This window comes from Haematobia irritans, chromosome 1 (genome assembly GCF_050003625.1).
Source record: "Haematobia irritans isolate KBUSLIRL chromosome 1, ASM5000362v1, whole genome shotgun sequence".
Taxonomy (NCBI): domain Eukaryota; kingdom Metazoa; phylum Arthropoda; class Insecta; order Diptera; family Muscidae; genus Haematobia; species Haematobia irritans.
This window is the reverse complement of record NC_134397.1, coordinates 106,092,471-106,113,580: the sequence shown is the minus strand read 5'-3', so window position 1 is coordinate 106,113,580 and position 21,110 is coordinate 106,092,471. Positions and strand designations below refer to the sequence as shown.

Here is a 21,110-nt window from a genome sequence, read left to right as displayed (position 1 = left end):
AACTGTATGATATTAGAGAAATTTTCCTCATGACTGCCACCTACTGACGCAGTTTCGCTTCACAGTTTCGTTCTCTTGTGTTTTTATTCTCTCTGCTACTACAAAAGTAAATCTGGTTATGCTCACATTACTACAGCAATAATAACAATAGGCAATGAGAATAACAAATTTATTTGGGCTGCCTCTATATCTGATCTAAACTAACTAAAAATAAGTAAAACACAATATTGTAATCAAACAATTGCCTGTTTTATTTATATGAATTATTATTATATAATTTTTAAACGTAAATCTTCCGTAGTCTTACAATTTATACTAAATATTCATCTCTATATGTTTTTCAAAATCAAAATTACTATAATCATGAAAATTAGAATTACTCTTCAATTGTGAATCGCTTAATATTAACCTTAATTTTCGTATCTGATAAAATTAATCAAAAGACAAGCCACACAATGTACGAACAAATTCTACAGCCTTGATAAATACCGTCTTATTTTATTGGCTGCAAATTCTAATATATATCGTAAACTTAACATCAAACGATGACACAAACATTTCAGTACGAAAATTCATGTAGTCGAAGAGACGGCCAATTTTTTCAGATGTTCCATGAAAAGTTGCAGTGATACATCATCTGTGAGAACCGGAGCACCACCATCCTATAAAATTATGTGAAAAATACAAAATATTAGTAAATATTACAACGAAAAAACAGATAGTTGTTAAGCTGAACTGCATTATAGCATTTTCACTTCAAATTAAACTTTTTACATTTTAAATGAAACCTTTTTTCAAATCAAATGAATCCGTTTTCAAATCAAATGAAACCTTTTTCAAATCAAATGATTCCCTTTTGAAATTGTTGTAGTGATACACTTGCAAATAAAACTACTTGTTTTAATGTATTATATTCATCTCAGTAGTTTGTACATTGAAATTGCTTATTTCAAATACTGAAAATTTTATTCAGTCTTTTTGTGAATATTTAAAATAATAAATCGTTCTTTTATATAAAAACCTCAACAATTGTGGCGACGAGGAAAATGGAAGTCAACGAAAATCTTCTACAATTGTTGCAAAAGCAAAGCGAGATTCTGGCCCAATTAGCAAATAAATCTCCAAACAATGACGTATTAATGGAAAAATTGGCTAATAGCATTGCTGAATTTTCTTATGAGCCATCGAATTACAAAACATTTGATTCATGGTACAATCGTCATGAGGATATATTCGTAGTTGAAGGGAAAGATCTAGGAGATTTGGGTCAAGTCCGTCTTTTGATGAGGAAATAGGATAGTACTGCACATGCAAAATATGCATCGTATATATTACCAAAGAATCCTCGAGACCTATCATTCGTAGAATCTGTTAGGATTCTAAAAGTTATGTTTGGTGTACATAGCTCATTATTCAGTGTCCGATACAAGTGTCTTCAAATAACCAAAAGTCCACAAGAGGACTTAGTGTCGTATGCTGCTAGAATTAACGAATGTTGTGAACGCTTTCAATTATTTCAAATGAATGCTGACCAATTCAAATGTTTAGTTTTTGTATGTGGGTTACAATCGCATTCGGATATTGAAATTAGGATGAACGCATTATCACTTCTAGAAGACGAGTCAAATCAAACATTCGACAAATTACTCTCTAGTGCACAGAAATTATTGAACTTTAAGCGTGATACTGCAATGGTAGAAGACAGTGTTGCTACAGTTAATGCCATTAAAACAAAAGTTAACCAGAAGACCAAACCAAACGATGCCAAAGGAATTCCAAAAACCCCTTGCTGGAATTGTGGTTCCATGCATTACGCAAAATATTGTAATTTCCCTTAATCACAAATGCAACGAGTACAATGTAGTCGGTCATAAAGATGGCTATTGCAAACCATCAAAGAAGGTTGGTCAAAATAAAAGGAACGAGTTCACCGGCTACAAAAAGAACAAGAATCGCAAGAACAAATACGGTACACAAACAAATGTTGTTCAAGTTAATCAAGTTTCACACGTTTCAAGACGGAAATTTGTAAAGGTCAACATCAAAAGTATACCCATAAAACAAAACGGTTTCGGTTATGACATCAAGCTCCAGATTGATACAGCCTCAGATATATCCATGATCGGAAAAACAGTTTGGAATAAAATGGGTAGGCCAGGTAAAATTTTTAAAAATCGTTTTGTCACTAGCGCATCAAACGATCAAATAAAAATTATTGCTGAGTTTGACTGTCAAGTAGTTTTGGGGAACGAAACTGCAAGCTTTCGGTTGTAGATATCAATACACTTCACATCTTTGGTACAGATTGGCTCGAAATTTTTCAGTTATGGGATAAACCAATAAGTTCAATTTGCTGCCAAGTAAATCGAAATGATATTTCCCCTGAGGTTATGGACAAGAAGGTTTAAGGCCAGATCCGGAGAAAATAAACGCTGTTTTTCAGTTACCGGTACCAAAAGACCAATCAGAACTTCGTTCGTTCCTCGGTTCAATAAATTATTACTCAAAATTTATAAGTCAAATGAGCAAATTAAGAGCTCCACTTGACAAATTGTTGAAAAGCGATAGCAAGTTTGAGTGGACATCAGAGTGCCAAGATGCTTTCAACAAATTTAAAAATATTTTAAATTCTGATTTAATGATATCACATTACAATCCAGATTTACAGATAAAGGTGGAAGCTGATGCATCTGGAAAAGGCCTTGGAGCTTTCATATGTCACATATATCCCGATGGATCGGAAAAATTAATCATGCATGCCTCCCGTACTCTAACTCCTGCTCTCAAATCGAAAAGGAAGGTTTGGCACTAATTTTTGCTGTCAAAAAGTTCCATCGGTACATATTTGGAAGACAGTTTATTTTATACACCGATCATAAACCATTGTTAACAATCTTTGGTAGCAAAACAGGAATACCGGCTTATGCTGCTAACAGACTTCAACGTTGGGCTTTAACACTAATGATGTATGATTTCAAGATCAAGTACATCAACACAAAGGACTTTGGATGTGTAGACGTTTTGTCTCGACTAATTGATACAACTATAAAGTCAGAGGAGGACATTGTTATAGCGTGTGCCAAATAAGAAGATGATTGCTCCTCAGTTTTACATGATCATTTTAGTGACTTGCCCGTTACATTTAATATGTTAAAAAAGGCAACAGAAAAATGTAAAACAATTCAAACGGTCAAATCCGCTATTACAAAAGGTTGGAATAGCAATGATGTTCCGGAATTAAAAGCCTATTTTACAAGAAAAGATCTATTGTCCAGGGATGTCTCATTTTAAACGACCGAATTGTGGTACCAATAAAATTAAGAAAATGCATTCTAAAGCAACTTCATCGAGGTCATCCGGGAAAAGAGAGGATGAAGGCATTAGCAAGAAGCCATGTTTACTGGCCAATGATCGATGAAGACATTGTTAACTATGTCAGAAACTGTCATAAATGTGCGATTTCCAGTGTGGCTCCTGTAAAACATACACTTCAATCATGTCCGTTAGCAAATAAGCCAATGGAGCGCATCCACATTGATATTGCTGGGCCCTGCAAAGGTCTCTACTACTTTGTAATCGTAGACTCTTATTCAAAATGGCCTGACATTTATGAAATTTCAAATATTACATCTTGAACTATCATAGGTTGTTTGTCTGAGACATTTTCCCGGTATGGTGATCCTGAAACCATTGTCTCTGACAATGGTACACAATTTGTAAGTGCTCAATTTTCAAAGTTTATAAGCGACGTGGAATACAGCATATCAGAACAGCACCTTATCACCCTCAATCTAATGGTCAGGCAGAACGGTTTGTAGGAACTTTGAAAAGAGCGTTGTCGAAACTTAAAGACGAAGGGACAAGTAAGGAAAATTTGGAAACTTTTCTCCAAACATATCGATCTACACCACGATCCAACTCAAAGTCTCCATCGGAATTGTTCCTAAATAGAAAGATGAGAACAACACTGGAATTGCTGAAGCCTAAACCAAAAGAAATTGTAACAAAACGTGACCTTAAACAGGAAAATATGTACAACAAGAAGCATGGAGCGAAATCAAAACATTTTAACATTGATGAAATGGTTTACGCTCAAGTATACAGAAACAATAAATACTTTTGGATACAAGGAAATATTGTGGAACGAATTGGTACAGTCAATTATAATTTACTTATACATGACCAAGGAAAACACAAATTAATTCGTTCTCATGCTAACCAATTGAAGAAACGGTACAATTCGAATGAAAATAATCAAGATCCGACGCAACTATTATTCGAAATATTTCAATTGTGTCCCCAAAATAATACTATGTTGGGTGAATCTAGGGAAGGTGTATTTAACTCTACAGGAAATACGGCAGTAGCTGGTACAATTTCAACGGAAGAAGCGGACATAATTCCATCTAATGAAATATCTGGCATATCTCAAGAAGTGCAAGTTGGAAGTGATCACGAATCTTCATTCCATTCCACACACAGTCCCGATGACGAAAATGTTTCCATTAGTCAAGTTGAAGAAATGCATCCCATCAAAACCGAATCTGAAAAACTGGGAAGAAATCGTAAGCCTCCTTATTGGATGAAGGACTATAAAACTTTTTAAATAAGGAGAGATGTTGTAGTGATACACTCGCAAATAAAACTACTTGTTTTAATGTATTATATTCATCTCAGTAGTTTGTACATTGAAATTGCTTATTTCAAATACTGAAAATTTTATTCAGTGTTTTTGTGAATATTTAAAATAATAAATCGTTCTTTTATATAAAAACCTCAACAGAAATCAAATGAAACCTTTTTCAAATGAAATGAAACCTTTTTCATTTCAAATGAAACTTTTTTCATTTCTAAAAAGGTTTCATTTGAAGTGAAAATGCTACATATAAGATAAACTGAACAATTTGCAATTAAAAAGAAAATAAAAGTTTGAATTTTCTTAAACTAATATAAATGCACAATAATAAAAGTATATAGAAGCAATAGTCTACCGCTATATTCCAGAAAACTAGTAAATTGCCATAATTATATGCTTTAATTTTATGAATATTGGTTTCGAGTCATATGTCTAATCAAAAAAAGAATACACTGCTTCCAAAACGTTCAATACATGGCATAGTAACCATCCAATGGGAAAGAAAAAATACCAACACCAATTTTAAATGATATAAAATTAAACCTTCACCGGTCATATAAGCATGTATAATCCTTCTTAGGCAAATAAAAAATAATAACAATTAATAAATACCGTTGACTGGCCAATAGGAGGCTGAGGAATTTCGATTTATAAAAAATCAAAACATTTTATTCGAGTACAACACAATGGCGTGGACAACAAACGCGGACGAAGTAATTTAAAACAAAATAAAATTTTAGAAATTTAATGAACGATGATTATAGAAATAATAAATTAAGTAATTTAATATTAAAAAATATTTGATATTCACTTACCTGACCATATGCATACATGTTGTTGTGTGTTTGCGAGGGATTTACTTTGGATAGTAAGAAGCGTGCCTGTGAGCCCCCATGCTCTGTATCAATATAGCGTGGCATTGGAAAACGGGTTTGCAGAATTTCCTGTGCATCATCTACGGGTGCTTGCAATAGTTGCTTGAAATTCTCATACTCAGGCATATCTTGATATTTTAGTGCACGCCATTGTGCTATAGTTTCACCATGATATATGAGAATTTGGAAGAAAGTATCCATCAAGAGAATACGATCGGGTTGAATAGATGATGTGTCAAGCAGAACAGGTTCTGGTGGTCCATTGAATGAATATGAATACAATATAGGCTGTATCATAATGAGAGATTGCGTTAAATCTTCACGCATTAACATGTGTCTATAGAATGTGGTCTCATCGGGCGAATTATTGAAAACCTGCAAAAATTGTGATCGACGCAAGTGGTACATGAATTGGGGGAATAACGAAAAGTTTTGAGCCAAACGGAAGCTATTAGGATCATCCTTGCTGTATTCACCGAACTTTTGGCACTGTAAAATAAGAAATGTAACAATAGATTAATTATATATTATAAAGAAAGAAATCGCCAAAATCACATAAAAAAGACGCAAAGCAAATGTGGACTAGGAAGCTCTGGTGTAGACGAAAAAAAATCGATTCTTTCGAATTATGAAAAAGATGAATACTTGACTATTAAAAATTAAAAAAAAAAGTTGAAATAAAAAAATACACTTTTCATTCGTTTTGTTATTGTTGCTTTTTTTCTTTAATCATTGTTGTTGTTTTTGATTTCAGCTTAAAACCATGCATTGACTAAACTACAAGTTTAGCTTAACCAACAGAGGAAAAGAATGTTTGTCAAATTTATTTGGGCAAAGCCCTATAGACTGCAAGATGGTTGGATGGACGCACGTTTCGGAATTACCACATTCTTCATCAGCATCCTCTACTTGCAGCAAAACTATCAACCAATTATCAGAATAAATTCAGGCAGTTCACTAAACCCAAAAGTAAACCACACTTGAACCTTCCGAAAAAAGGTTTTACATGATAGCCGGCTTATGCCGAAATAAATTCATACAAACATATATGCCGAACAGTCGATTATAAACCCTACTCCCGCATCATGGATATTTTTATCCTTTTTATTTAGTTCTTGTTTTGTGATTACTTTATCACTAAATATTTTCTTCACACTGATAAAAGTTCATGGTGCAGGGGCCAGTACTAAATTCGTAGTTTTTACCGAATTGGTCTGAAGTTGGAATTCTAGAGGTATTTGAGGACCATTAAGATGTGTGTCGTAGATGGTGAGTATTGATCCATGTTTTGCTATAGCTCCCATATACACCTAGGACTTCTAGAATCCTGCCAACCACAAATAGGTGAGTCGATTATGGTGTGTGTCGACCCATGTTTTTGTATAGCCCTCACATAGACCGATGTCCCGATTTAACTCCTTGGGCTTCTAGAAACCGTAGTTTTTATCCGATTTGCCCGAAAATGTAAATATACTGGTATTTTAGACCCTCAAAAATCTGTATCGCATTTATATTTACCGGCCCATTTGGTAAGGTATCGATATAGACCGATTTAACTTCTTTAGGGTACACCCAAAGAAAAAATATTTAGTTCCGGAATGAAATTTTAGACAAACGAAATTCTCTTTTCGTACAAAGTATTTTTGCTTTGAGCAAATTAATCCCAATTTTAGGTAAGCGATTCAACGATTGTTTCTAAAATTTGTTTGTCTAAAATTTCGTTCCTCGGAAAAGAACTCTTCTTTCAGTGTATAGCAGGCGCACTGATCATGAAAATTGCTTGAAACTGAAAGTAAAATTTTCAGATTTCACTCCTCGTAGTCTTTTAAATAAAGGAGGAAAAAATCTACAGATTTAAGATTTTAATCACGGCTTTATTTCAACATTTACACGATATGTAGAATAGAATATTTAAATTTATCTTCGGGAAGCATACTGGTTGAACTGATTTGCTTTGGAGAATATTTGTCATCAAACCCCTTGAAAGTCTATATATTATCAAGTAACCCACTTCAAAGAGTTTTCAAAGTAAACTATTATATTTGATTCATGGTGGTGGGTATTTTAGATTCGGCCCGGCTGAACTTACTGCTGTATATACTTGTTTAATTTCGATTATTATTAATATCAGGGCTGTGGAGTCGGAGTCTGAAGATTTTACTGGAGTCGGAGTCGTAAAAATTTTGCTCGACTCCGACTCAGGCCAAACCAAAATTTTAAAACACTTTATATTTTTGTAACTAACTATATATTTAAACAAAATAAAGAATATTCAATGTTTTCTAAAAGGTTATACTGGTTTTGGCAAGGGCTCTAATGTTTTTTTGCCAGTCCGAAATATTCATTCCATTTGCTAGAATTTGGGATCCCTTTCGAAATATGAATCCTGTCAAACCAGATATTGATATACCCTTACATAAACCTATTCTTGAGCGCATAGAAGCCTCCACATTCATTGGATTTGACTAAAATGGGGATCGTAGGTTTACTTTGGGGCCACAAAATCAAATTAGTACGTTTTTATAGATATCGGCTGTTTATACCCTGTGCCACACTGTGGGACAGGGTATTATAAGTTCGTGCATATGTTTTCAACACCCAGATGGAGACGAGATAGTTATATGGTGTCTTTGGCAATAATGCTCACGACTGACTTTTGAGCACGGTTGCCACTCGTGCCAAAAATCTACTAAATTAAAACAAAAAATATTATTTTATCAAATTTTTGTGATTATTTTGATTTTTTTCTTTGAAAGAAATGTTTTATTATTTTATTTTAGAAGTTTATTTCAGTATTTGCAATATTATATATATATATTATAATCTCTCCTATTAGCGGCAATTTTTTGGGTGTATAAATCTTAAATTGTTTAATGCGTCGAATTTTGTTTTAGTAGAACACATTACAACACATAGGTTAGTTTTTTACATTTCCGCATATTTTACTTCTTTGGTTTTATATTTAATTTATGTTCAGTTCAACATATTTTATTGGTGTCAATGATCAAGTGTCTCATATTTGTGAGTGTTGGACGATAATTACTGAGTAAGCAGATCATGCTACCAAATTTTCCTATTCACCAAAACTAACTTGGCCGACATGTGGAACACTACAATATGCAAACTCATGAATTCTGGTACAACGCAAAGGCAACAATGTAACTATTTCATAGGTATATATACAATTGGAAATCAAAAAATTTTGTCAGTTATTCAATTGAAATTACGACCATTGTGTTATTTGACTGCTTTCCAGTTACAAGTGCTGGAAGTTACATAAACAAAAGGGTTAGTGTCAGTTCGGATTAATGTGTTCGAATTGGTTACCACTAACGAGTTTACAAAAACATGTGTGTGTGTGACAAAACATTTGGTGACCCCTAACACTTCCAGATTCGAGTTCCCCCCCACCAGTGGTAAGGACTTGAGTCTGCAAGTGAACATATTAGAACGCGCAGTTCAGAATACAAGGAATCCGACGCAGTGTCGCGACTCAGAAACAATCAACGCATCGTCATGTGTGGTGGCGAGTATAAGCAACTTCGTGTGAAAGTTGGTAAAGACTAGAAAGGGACGACGTTGGGTGGCAAACTACTTGGTGAAGAAGACAAAAACGAAGGCCTAATAAAATGTCTACTGAGGAACTGTTCAAAGAACAGAGTGATCTTGGAGAAAAGATCCAAAAAATTATCCGTAACTTTAAGAAGGATTCGGATAGCAGGAAGGACAAGTCGTCCTGTTACGAAGCAAGATATCGAGCTCTGTTTGAGGATTGGGCTAGATTTGATGAAAATGGCGGAAAACTTCGACTGGCCGTCATGGAAAAGGAAGGTGTTGACTGTTTCGAAACTGGGTTTTACGAGAAGGTGCGGTCGCTCGCACATGAGTTCCTTGCCCTATTCCAGTCAGAGTCTGACAGATTGAGACAAAAAACGCCAGCTGATAAACAAATGAATATAGATCAACATACAGTTGATGATGTTCTCGGAACAAATATTGGAGCTTGTTCTGGAGGATTTACAGACGAAGTAACCCGACTAATAAGAAAATTTCAAATAAATATGAATACTTTACGATCATATGTGGAGATCATTACACCTGCAAATGCGTCTCCACAGTTATGCAAAGTGCAGATACACACTATTGATAGTCGTTGGAGACACCTAGAGCATTTGTTACAATGGAACTACTACCCGATTCTGTGGCAGCCACGACGACGATTCACGAGGATTACGAAAAATTAGTCAATGTAATTCTTGAGAAACTTAGAAGTCTTCAAGTTCTTGTAGTCAGTTCGAATACCGAATTAGCTCCTCAACCAATGAACTACTCATCAATTACAATCCCACAATTCGACGGCGATTATGGCAAATGGAGCCAGTTTTATGACCTATTTTCGACGATGGTTCATAATACAAGCATACCGGCAATTCAGAAGATGTGGTACCTGAAATCGCATGTCGTCGGAGAAGCTGAAAGATTGATCAGTCATTTGACGACCACTGAAGCCAACTAAAACTCGGCATGGTCGAAAGAAAGGTACGATAACAAAAGGGTTATCGTAGCTACTCTCATAGATAAGATATTAACACAACCAAATGCTACTTCAAATACGATCGCTCATAAGGAAATTGGATAGAAGTTTGCATATTCGATTCGAGCAGTCATTACAGAATCCGAAAGAAACACCGAAAATAGAGACTTTGTTGAAGTTTTTGAAACGCCAGTTCCAGACAATGGATGCTGTAGGCCAGAAAGATAGAAACAATTCGACTAAACTCGAAATGTGCAATGTGTGGTGCCATAAACCATTCGACTAAACTCGAAATGTGCAATGTGTGGTGCCATAGACCATATGATTTACGCACAGAAAAGAAATTCACGAAAAAGTTTCCAATTAAAATTTTAACTGAGTTTTAAAAAATATTCAATTAAAAATTTGGAAGCATATATATTGCCTACAATAATTCCTCCACAACCGAATCACGATATAGATATATCTAAATGGAATTTTCCACCTCATATTAAAATTGCAAACCCGCACTTCAATAAACAAAGTAAGATAGAAAATAAAGACTGTGCACAGAAAAAAATTCACGAAAAATTTTCCAATTAAAATTTTAACTGAGTTTTAAAAAATATTCAATTAAAAATTTGGAAGCATATATATTGCCTACAATAATTCCTCCACAACAGAATCACGATATAGATATATCCGAATGGAATTTTCCACCTCATATTAAAATTGCAAACCCGCACTTCAATAAACAAAGTAAGATAGATATTCTACATGGAACAGAGTTTTTCTTCAGTTTGATGCAACCTGGCACTATAAAACTCTCAGACAATGTACCAGTTCTTCAAAATACTGCTCTCGAGTGGATCGTGGGAGGTTCACTGCGAAACAATAATACTGAAAGATGTTTGTCAACGCCCACCTGTGCTGTTTTCGATAGTGATAAGGCGCTTGATGAAGCTATTGAATGATTGTGGGAAATTGCTCACCACGTGGCAATCAATAAAAGTGGCAGGTTTGTTGTAAGTTTACCATTTCGAGAAATCCCACAGGCTCTATGGCGTACAATCGATTTATGGGTTTAGAGTAACGTCTGCTGAAGAATGCCGATTTGCGCGCCCAATATGTGCAGTTTATGAAAGACTTGGGCACATGCACCGAGTCAAGATTGATGATCTAATGGATCCTAAATATTTCATTCCACATCATTGTGTGCTAAAGCCATATAGCATGTGACGATATCTGACCCACCTTAATGTACAATGTTGATAATAACTCAAGAGAAAGTTACTATTACCTTAGCACACTCTTCTTTATATTCATTCATGCTTTGGTTCAAACATCTCATTCATTCATGTAATATTCCATTCATGTGCTTTTTTCCCTTCACTCTCCTCCCGCAAGAACATCTTCGATTGCAATGAATGATCTTAGACTTAGATATGCTTGCAAATCATTGATAAACGATTCTTTATTGATCTCCCTGAGTTTCATTCATAATTTTTAAAGTAGAAACAGTGATTTCGTTTTTTTCTTCCCTTTGAAAATTAATTTATTAAGTTATCGAGCTCAAGTTAAGAAGCCAGTGATATTAGTTGAGTGCCAATAGTTATAAAATAAGAATCAATTAACCAGGCAGTTGAAAATGAAATTAATAAGACTCCAGGGCCTTACTTATTATTCTGGCCAATATATACTTTGGTTACATTAAACTTGCCGGCTGTGTTGCCTAGGGCTCCGTATTGATTTGTAAATTACATGTAAAATGTTGGCTCGGGACTATTGAAACTCATCGATCGGTTTATTTTTATCACCAAGAATCTATTGTACTCGACGTTGGAGGAACCTGCACACCGGTGAGCTGATATTAAACAATTTTCCTGAGATTGTTTTCACAAAAAATAAGAGCTTCATTGGAAAGTGTAAACATTTACTAACACCACCAACTCGGCTTAATAACAACAGCTGTGCTCTTTCTTCAAACACGCAGCTGATACTGATATCGATAACACCCAAAGTTTAATCGTGTTGCCAATAACAAGTATTGTACTAAAAAAACGTACTATCCTCATAGATACAACCCTGATTTTTTATTATTACGCCCCAAGATATGCTAATGTTTTTTACAAGCTTTTTAAAAGTTAAAGGGGCGATCTAACGTACGCATGGAGAATAGGAATAACACGCCTAAAGGTGAGTATTAAGTTCGAGTTTAGCCGCTAAAATCGCTAATGTGAAAACTATACCAGTAAGAAAAAGGAATAAAATTATAAATATTTGTTGCAAATTTTATTATAACTTGATGGGGAATAGCCCAAAGTACATTTTTAAAAACCTTGTATACCTTAAAATGGATTATTAAAGAAAAGTAATCGTGAACAAATGACGATTTTAGCTGCTAAACTCGAACTTAATACCCACCTTAAACGAAAATTATTAGAAATGTCTCCCGAAAAACACAGTGTGGCAAAAAAGATTAACATGGAACCTGCAGATCTTGTTGCATTAATTAGAAACACGATTAATTCGAATCTTGATGATAGACTTAAAAACCTTCCAACTAAATCCGATTTTGATGATTTAAAAACAGAATTAAGCTCATTAAACTCGGAAATAAACTCTTTGAGAAGCGAAAATGAGTACCTCAAAAACCAAACGCAAAGAAAAGAAATCAGATGGCTAAAGCAAAACATACAATCTACGAAACTCAATCCCACGGCGGCGGGTTCTACGCACCGGATTGACCCGATGGATACCAGCCATCGGCCAGCGGCTGCCACCTCAGTGTACGTGTTGTCTCGTCCATTTTTTCGTGTTGGAGAAGGTGCATCCCGGGGAGCCTTCTCCGCCTGCTTTTGGTCCGAGCCGGGATAGAGGAAAACCCCGGACCATGGTACTGTGCCGTCTGCCGAAATCGAATTCACCATCGCTCGGTTTCGGTGAGGTGTAACCGGTGCATGGAATGGGTGCACTTCCGGAATTGCTCCGGCCTAACATCGCTGCGGGAGTATAGTCAAACTGACTTCGTGGCAGGATGCTGTGCCAATGACAGCAGCAGTGGGTCATCTGATTATGTGACCCCACCGACTTCTCCCGCACAACAATATTCTCCGCCGCAGCATCTTACACCGAATATTGTTGTACCAGTTCCGGAGAGTGCATCATTTTTGCAATTTAATTGCAACGGGCTCCGTGGTAAGAGTAGTGAGATCGTAGACTTTATGAATCGGAAAAGGATAAGGGTCGCGGCGATCCAGGAAACAAAGCTGAATCCCACCTGCAGCCTACGACATTGTGATGGGTACAATGTCCTACGGAAGGATCGCACAAGAAATGGAGGTGGTGGCCTGGCTTTCATATTACACCGTTCCGTGCAGTATAGACCTATCACGCTTGTGCTAGACACTAATGACCCGTACATGGAATGTATGGGGGTAGCAGTTAAGTGTGGGGCTGCCGAGATAGAGCTATACAATGTGTACATACCGCCGGTTGGTAAAGGGTGATTCTTTTGAGGTTAGGATTTTCATGCATTAGTATTTGACAGATCACGTGGGATTTCAGACATGGTGTCAAAGAGAAAGATGCTCAGTATGCTTTGACATTTCATCATGAATAGACTTACTAACGAGCAACGCTTGCAAATCATTGAATTTTATTACCAAAATCAGTTGGCAGAAAATCCGCTTTTTTATCGACAAATTTTGTTCAGCGATGAGGCTCATTTCTGGTTGAATGGCTACGTAAATAAGCAAAATTGCCGCATTTGGAGTGAAGAGCAACCAGAAGCCGTTCAAGAACTGCCATGCATCCCGAAAAATGCACTGTTTGGTGTGGTTTGTACGCTGGTGGAATCATTGGACCGTATTTTTTCAAAGATGCTGTTGGACGCAACGTTACGGTGAATGGCGATCGCTATCGTTCGATGCTAACAAACTTTTTGTTGCCAAAAATGGAAGAACTGAACTTGGTTGACATGTGGTTTCAACAAGATGGCGCTACATGCCACACAGCTCGCGATTCTATGGCCATTTTGAGGGAAAACTTCGGAGAACAATTCATCTCAAGAAATGGACCGGTAAGTTGGCCACCAAGATCATGCGATTTGACGCCTTTAGACTATTTTTTGTGGGGCTACGTCAAGTCTAAAGTCTACAGAAATAAGCCAGCAACTATTCCAGCTTTGGAAGACAACATTTCCGAAGAAATTCGGGCTATTCCGGCCGAAATGCTCGAAAAAGTTGCCCAAAATTGGACTTTCCGAATGGACCACCTAAGACGCAGCCGCGGTCAACATTTAAATGAAATTATCTTCAAAAAGTAAATGTCATGGACCAATCTAACGTTTCAAATAAAGAACCGATGAGATTTTGCAAATTTTATGCGTTTTTTTTTAAAAAAAAGTTATCAAGCTCTTAACAAATCACCCTTTAGCTGTGCTCCTGGTTATAGCCCAAACATTGAGTGGTTGTTGAGCGGGCATAACCGATTAGTTCTAGGAGATTTTAATGCCCACCATGAACTTTGGCATTCTCTCCTGGGTAATGACCAGAGGGGCATAGCTTTGGCAGAGCAGATAGACGACTCCACATTTTGCACGGTGAACGAAGAGGCCCCCACGAGAATTATGGGTGACTGCAGCAGTTCGCCAGATTTATCGTTAGCATCGCCTGGTCTGATAAATGACGTCTCCTGGCAACCCGTCATTTCATTGGGTTCGGACCACCTCCCCATAATTCTCACCATCAACCGACCCTCCGATTTCATAACCTCTGAACGCCGGACGTTTATTAATCAAAAGAAAGCCAACTGGGAAGGCTTCAGAGAATACACCGATCGCCGCTTCAGTGAGCTCCCGTCCCCCTCACATGTTCATGTTGCCCAGAGGGAGTTCCGGGACATCATCAACGCAGCAGCCGCTCGCTTCATACCCGCTGGTCGAATTGCCCAGGTGAGGCCCAACTTCCCAGCCGAAGCGGCGGGACTCGCAGACGAGCGTGATGAACGCCGTCGTGCTAACCCTGCTGATCGTAGAATCAGAGAACTAAATCTAGAGATTAGTGAGATAGTCGACGAGCACAAGCGGAACACTTGGTTAGAGCACCTGAAGCAATGTAACTTAGGAACAGGAACTGGTAAATTGTGGTCAACAGTTAGAGCCCTCTCGAACCCCTCCACAAGGGATGATGGGATTTCAGTCACATTTGGCGACGTGACTGTGACTGATCCGAAGAGGTGCGCCAAATACTTCAACCGACAGTTTGTCGAGCATCCCGAGAGTGATAGAGCGAAAAGGAGAGCCACCCGTCGTGTACGTGGTCTCCGAGCCGATGACACACCACAATTTACTGCAACCGAAGTTACCAATGTCATCAACAGCGCGAAACCATCTAAGGCGCTGGGCCCTGACGGAATTTCAATGCTAATGCTGAAGCATCTGGGAATACTGGGAGTTGAGTACCTGACCAGACTCCTCAATTTGTCTTTGGAATCACACATTATACCCGATGTCTGGAAAATGGGAAGGGTGATTCCACTACTGAAACCGGGCAAAAATTCGAGCAAAGGTGAATCGTACAGACCGATATCCCTTCTTTCGCCAGTAGCCAAGACACTTGAGGCATTACTCCTCCCCAGCCTTGTGGAGAATTTTCCAGCTGCCCACCATCAACATGGATTCCGTAAGGTACATAGTACGACAACAGCCTTACATGCCATTTCGACACATATTAATAAGGGACTTAACCAGCCCAGGCCGTGTCACAGGACGGTCCTCGTGGCGCTTGACCTATCGAAAGCATTCGATACGGTCAACCATGCCACATTATTTGAGGACATCGAGAATACGTCCCTACCGGCAGGAGCGAAGCGTTGGGTGCTGAATTATATGTGTGGACGCCAGTCGTACGTGGAATTCAGGGACAGAAAGTCAAGACCGCGTAGAGTTAAACAGGGAGTTCCCCAAGGTGGGGTGATATCTCCGGCACTGTTTAACCTCTACATGTCCTCGATTCCACCCCCTCCTGACGGCGTCGAGATTGTATCATATGCGGACGACTGTACAATCTTGGCATCTGGGCCCAATGTTGATGACATTTGCGATCGGTTGAACGTCTACATAGCTAATCTTACCAGTTATTTCACTGCGAGAAACTTGAGGATATCCCCCACCAAATCCTCAGCCACACTATTTACTACATGGACGGCAGAAGTGCGCAGGCAGTTGAATATCAGAGTCGATGGAGTAATAATTCCGACCACAAATTACCCCAAGATTCTTGGGGTCACATTCGACAGCCTTTTTAGGTCATCTGCCCATGCCACTGCAATTTGTAATAAGCTCCGTGGTAGAAACAAGGTCCTCAAGTCACTAGCCGGCAGTACTTGGGGTGCGGACAAAGAAACCTTGCTAACTACTTATAAGGCAATTGGCCGGTCAGTGGTAAACTATGCAGCGCCAGTGTGGACACCGCAGACCAGTGATACGCAGTGGAATAACATACAAACCTGCCAGAACGCTGCTCTTAGAACTGCGACTGGGTGACTCCGCAGCACACCCCTGGATCACCTTTATGTGGAGACAAAGATCATCCCTGTGCGAAGACACAACTACATGTTGTCAAAGCAGTATCTCCTGGGTTGTTATCGCAGTAATCATCCAAACCACCATCTTATGGATACACAACCACCACCCAGGAACGTAAGGGTTGATATACATAATCTAGAGCGCGAGATCCAGCGCTATAAAAGAGAGCCTCTAGATAAAGCAGCGTACCAGGCAGGTTTGAACAGGATTCATGAGGATACTGTAGCTGAAGCGGTGAGAAGCTACAAGGTTAATCCTGTTCTTGGAGTCCGACCACCGCCCATAGCACCGGAGGAAAGAGACCTCCCACGGCAGACTAGGGTAGTTTTGGCCCAATTAAGATCAGGCAAGTGCAGCCGCCTCAATTCCTACTTATCGGTGATTGATAACAGCGTAGCTGACGTTTGTCCAATTTGCAACCAAGGGCCACACGACACGCGTCATCTTTTCTCTTGCCCAGCCAAACCAACCCGACTTACCACCAGATCACTCTGGACACACCCCATCTTAGTCGCAGAGTTCCTTGATCTGCCAACAAGCTGATGTACCAAGCGTATAACATGAAATGGATGAGATCACAATAAACTGTTACAACAACAACAACATCTACGAAACTATATATATCAGGACTAGCTATCAATAATTCGCCTCAAACGGAGGTAAAAAAACTTTTTCAACACACAATGGGAATCGAACCTAACATAGTTAGTGTACGAAAGCTCTATGAAAACAATAACTTAATGGCAGTATTTGTTGAACTAGCGTCTGAATCTTCAGTTAATGAAGTGCTGAGAAATACGAAGAAACTAGCTGGAACCAAAGTTTTTGTAGAACGGGATATGGACCCAGAGAGACAGGAAATGAAAAAGAAATTTATCGAGTTGAGGAAGAAAATATTAGCTGTCAGCAAGGAGCATAAGATATCTATAAGAGGAGATAAGATGAAAATAAAAAATTTGGTATGGGATAATAACAACCACTTGATGGCTGGCAAAAACGATGGATATGGAGAATTGAGGAAATTGTATGGAAGTATGATTGAGGAAGTAACAATGAACAACAATCAACCCCTAAATGAAAGTGTTTCAAAAAACTAGTGGAGGAAGGCTCATACGAGAACGATAGAACCAATCCGGAAATAAATTAATTTACTTTTTATAATTCTAATATATCTATTTTATCTTTTAATATAAATGGATTAGAGAATAAATATTTATATCCATCATTTTTGAATTACATATGTGAATTTGACATTTTTATCCTAATCGAGACCCATTTAACTGAAGAGAAATCGGAAAGATCCAGAGCATTTTTCAAAGGGTACAAGCTTTACTATATGCCGGCGACAAAGAGCAAAGCAAACGGCAGGGCGACAGGTTGTGCCTTAATAGGAGTCTTCAGCTAGCAGATTCAGGTATAACAATAAGCGACAAGAAAGTGGGAGGAATATTAATAATTGAACTACACTCTAAAGATAATATCATAAACCTGATACCAATATATCTGCGACCAGCAAGTTATCTTACAAATTGGTCAAATTTATTGAGAAAGTTTATTCCAAAACACACTACCCTGTCTGGACTGGAGAACAGATATCAGAATACTTCGCTACAACAACTGGTTTGAAACAAGGATGTTTGCTCTCCCCATTGCTGTTTGCATTGTATATAAACGATATACATGATGAGCTTCAGGGTGGGTTATATTGCAATAGTATCAATATAAGGGTCCTGCTTTATGCGGATGACATGGTTGTATTGGCAGATGATCCAGGTACAATGCAGCAGATGATCAACAATTTGGAAAAATATTGTAACAAATGGAACTTAGAAGTAAACATGCATAAATCAGAAATAATGGTATTTCGGAAAGGTGGCAGACTAGGACAAAATGAGAAATGGTGGTATAATGGAGTTGAAATACGAGTAACGAACGAATACAAATACTTACACTGTTAGAAAAATTTAATATAGTATAAATATAAATGTGTAAATTAAAAAAAAACAATTGGTGTTTGGTCGGAGCAGGGATTGAACCCACGACCCTTTGCATGTACGGCAGACATGCTAACCACTGATCCACGTTGCCAACACATGTATGTTTCTGTTAAATAATGTTATGTTTGCATGGGCTCGTGGGCGCTGCAAACTATGCTATATAAATGTAACTTATAACGATAATTGTCTTCTGGTGACTATAACAGCTACGTAGCTCAGTGGTAGTGTGTTGGCTTACAAACTGTATGGTCCTCGGTTCGATTCTCCGTCCAGGCGAAAGGTAAAATTTAAAAAAATTATAAAATTGAATAATTTCTTCAACATTATTTGTATTACAGAAAAAGGTGCCAAGAACTAAAAAATTTCGTGGAAGTGAAGGAAGGTGTCGTCTTTACCCCAAAGATGAGCTTCACAAAGCATTTAGAAAAGAGAAATATGCAGACGAAAAATGCACTGAATATAACATAGGAAAGTATTATGAGAAATCCACAGATACACTTACCCAGCAAATGGAAAGTTTACCAAGCAGTATGCAGAGCGATTCAAAGTTATTCAGCGCAGGTGTGGGGTTTTGGCAATTTCGAAGAAGTGGACAAGCTTCAGAGATTTTTTATTAAAAAGTGCTCAACCTACCAAAACATACACCGAACTATGCTTTGATGTTAGAAACAGCTGCTGAGGAGTGCCATATATATACACTAAGCTTGCATATTAAATACATAGAAAAGATACTTGTGAATTACTCTGATCGCAGACTGCCAAAGTTATTAACAAATATCTTACTACATCAAGAAGTTTTCTGGGTTAAAGAACTCAAGCTAAAAGCACAGTACTTTAACATATGTTGGCCAAATATGGATAATATTAAAGAACAATGGAACATGGTTGGAAACGATCTATTAATAGCGATCAAATTGGATAATATCCATAAAAACATGGAAAGAAAGAGTAGAAGTGGTCGGCTTTATAGAGACCTGAACTACTTTAGAGGTTTAGAATACATCTCTGATGAAATTTCTCTAGAAAATATTGGACTGATTTTCAGAGCACGATGTGGAGTAATACATTAAATGGAAACAAATACGGAGCTACTGAGCAGGACAGACTTTGCAATATATGTAATTTGGTAGAACCAGAAACACTTCAACACTTTTTAGGAGTTTGTCCCGGATTTAGAGAATTTAGACTACGATACTTTCAAAAAACTACACTGAACACGGCGGAAATTATTGGAATTCTGAATGGTGACTGCAGGGATGATTGGCTGAATCTAGTTAAATACCTGAAACTAGCGAATAACTATAGGCAATCTTGGTAAACCAAGAAATTTAACAAGTAATTATTTTGTGGTGACAGACGTTTGTGCACAACATTGTCAATATTACAAATTCTTTGTTGAATCCCCGAAAAATTGTTATATAAATTATATTCTAAGCTAATAGTAATAATAATATGTATTCAATAAAGAGCATTGAATTGAATTGAAATATATACTTTGTTTCAATTTATCACGAAGGAATAAGAAGATAATTGTTTTATAATTAAATTTATTGGTGCCTGAATAAAAATTTTATTTTACAATGATCACGTGGTGGAAAGTCGGAAGGTGAAATTAAAATTTTATATTCGATATACTAGTTTTTATATGAATTTATTTATTACCCAGATTTTGATATTCGACACCATCTGAAATTTCGCTACAGGAGGGGGGGCGATCAAAATTTCATCCATACTTTATAACGCTGGTAATAAAAATTGTACACGGTACAAACTGTAGACCCATTGCCATAAAAGGGCTTCTTGGCGGAACTTGTGATACGAGGCCAGCGTTGCCAGGTTAGGGGGTTTCCCCCCAAATTTAGGGTTTTTTCACGTTTAGGGGGATTTTTAGGGGTAACATTTATTTAGGGAGATTTTTGGGGGTAAAAAAAATATCTTGGACCTTATAAAGTGGAGCAATTTGCAAGCAAACAAGTATGCAATAGCATTATTTCCGTTATCTTTATTAAAAGCTTCTGTTGAAAGGGCATTTTTAATATTTGAGACAATTAAAAACAATCTTATGTAACTTAGCAGCTGAAAGCATTTTAAGAGTACGCCGAGGGAGATACCAAAGTTGAAGACATGGATAGATACCGTATGCGTGAGGAGGCTTCTACTGCCTCAGAACTCACCAAAGTTCAACCTATGGTTATTGCGAGAGTCACCGATATCTCTGAAGAGGACATTCTTGATGACTCGATTGAAGCGGCTGATGTGACGGTTGTTGAAAATCTCGATGGTCCTACGGATCCTCCAGATAAATCTTCATCATTGTAAGGCTGCATGTGCTGCCTTAAAAGTTCTCCTGATGAAAGGGGACATAGTTCTTATTCAAGAACCATATGTTTATAGAAACAAAATATGTGAATTAAGTACTCCGGGGTTCAAACTATTGCAGTATACTGGTAATGATGTAATTCGAGCCTGTATAATTGCTAAAAACGAGCTTAACTTGTTT

At 37.5% G+C, this 21,110-nt stretch overlaps 1 protein-coding gene across 2 annotated transcripts in view; it reads right to left on the bottom strand.

The window, feature by feature from the left end:
* Nucleotides 1-227: 227 nt before the first annotated feature.
* Sec23 (transport protein Sec23) overlaps nt 228-21,110 on the bottom strand; it is a 68,123-nt gene continuing 47,240 nt past the window's right edge. The window contains exons 4-6 of one of the 2 annotated variants that reach the window (XM_075291319.1): nt 5,452-6,000; nt 5,249-5,269; nt 228-662 (exon numbers count right to left, since the gene is read on the bottom strand). In XM_075291319.1, coding sequence (XP_075147434.1) covers nt 573-662; nt 5,249-5,269; nt 5,452-6,000 — 660 coding nt within the window. In that variant the 3' untranslated portion in view covers nt 228-572. The remainder of the gene's footprint in view (nt 663-5,248; nt 5,270-5,451; nt 6,001-21,110) is intronic. The other variant, XM_075291320.1, reaches the window with a different exon arrangement.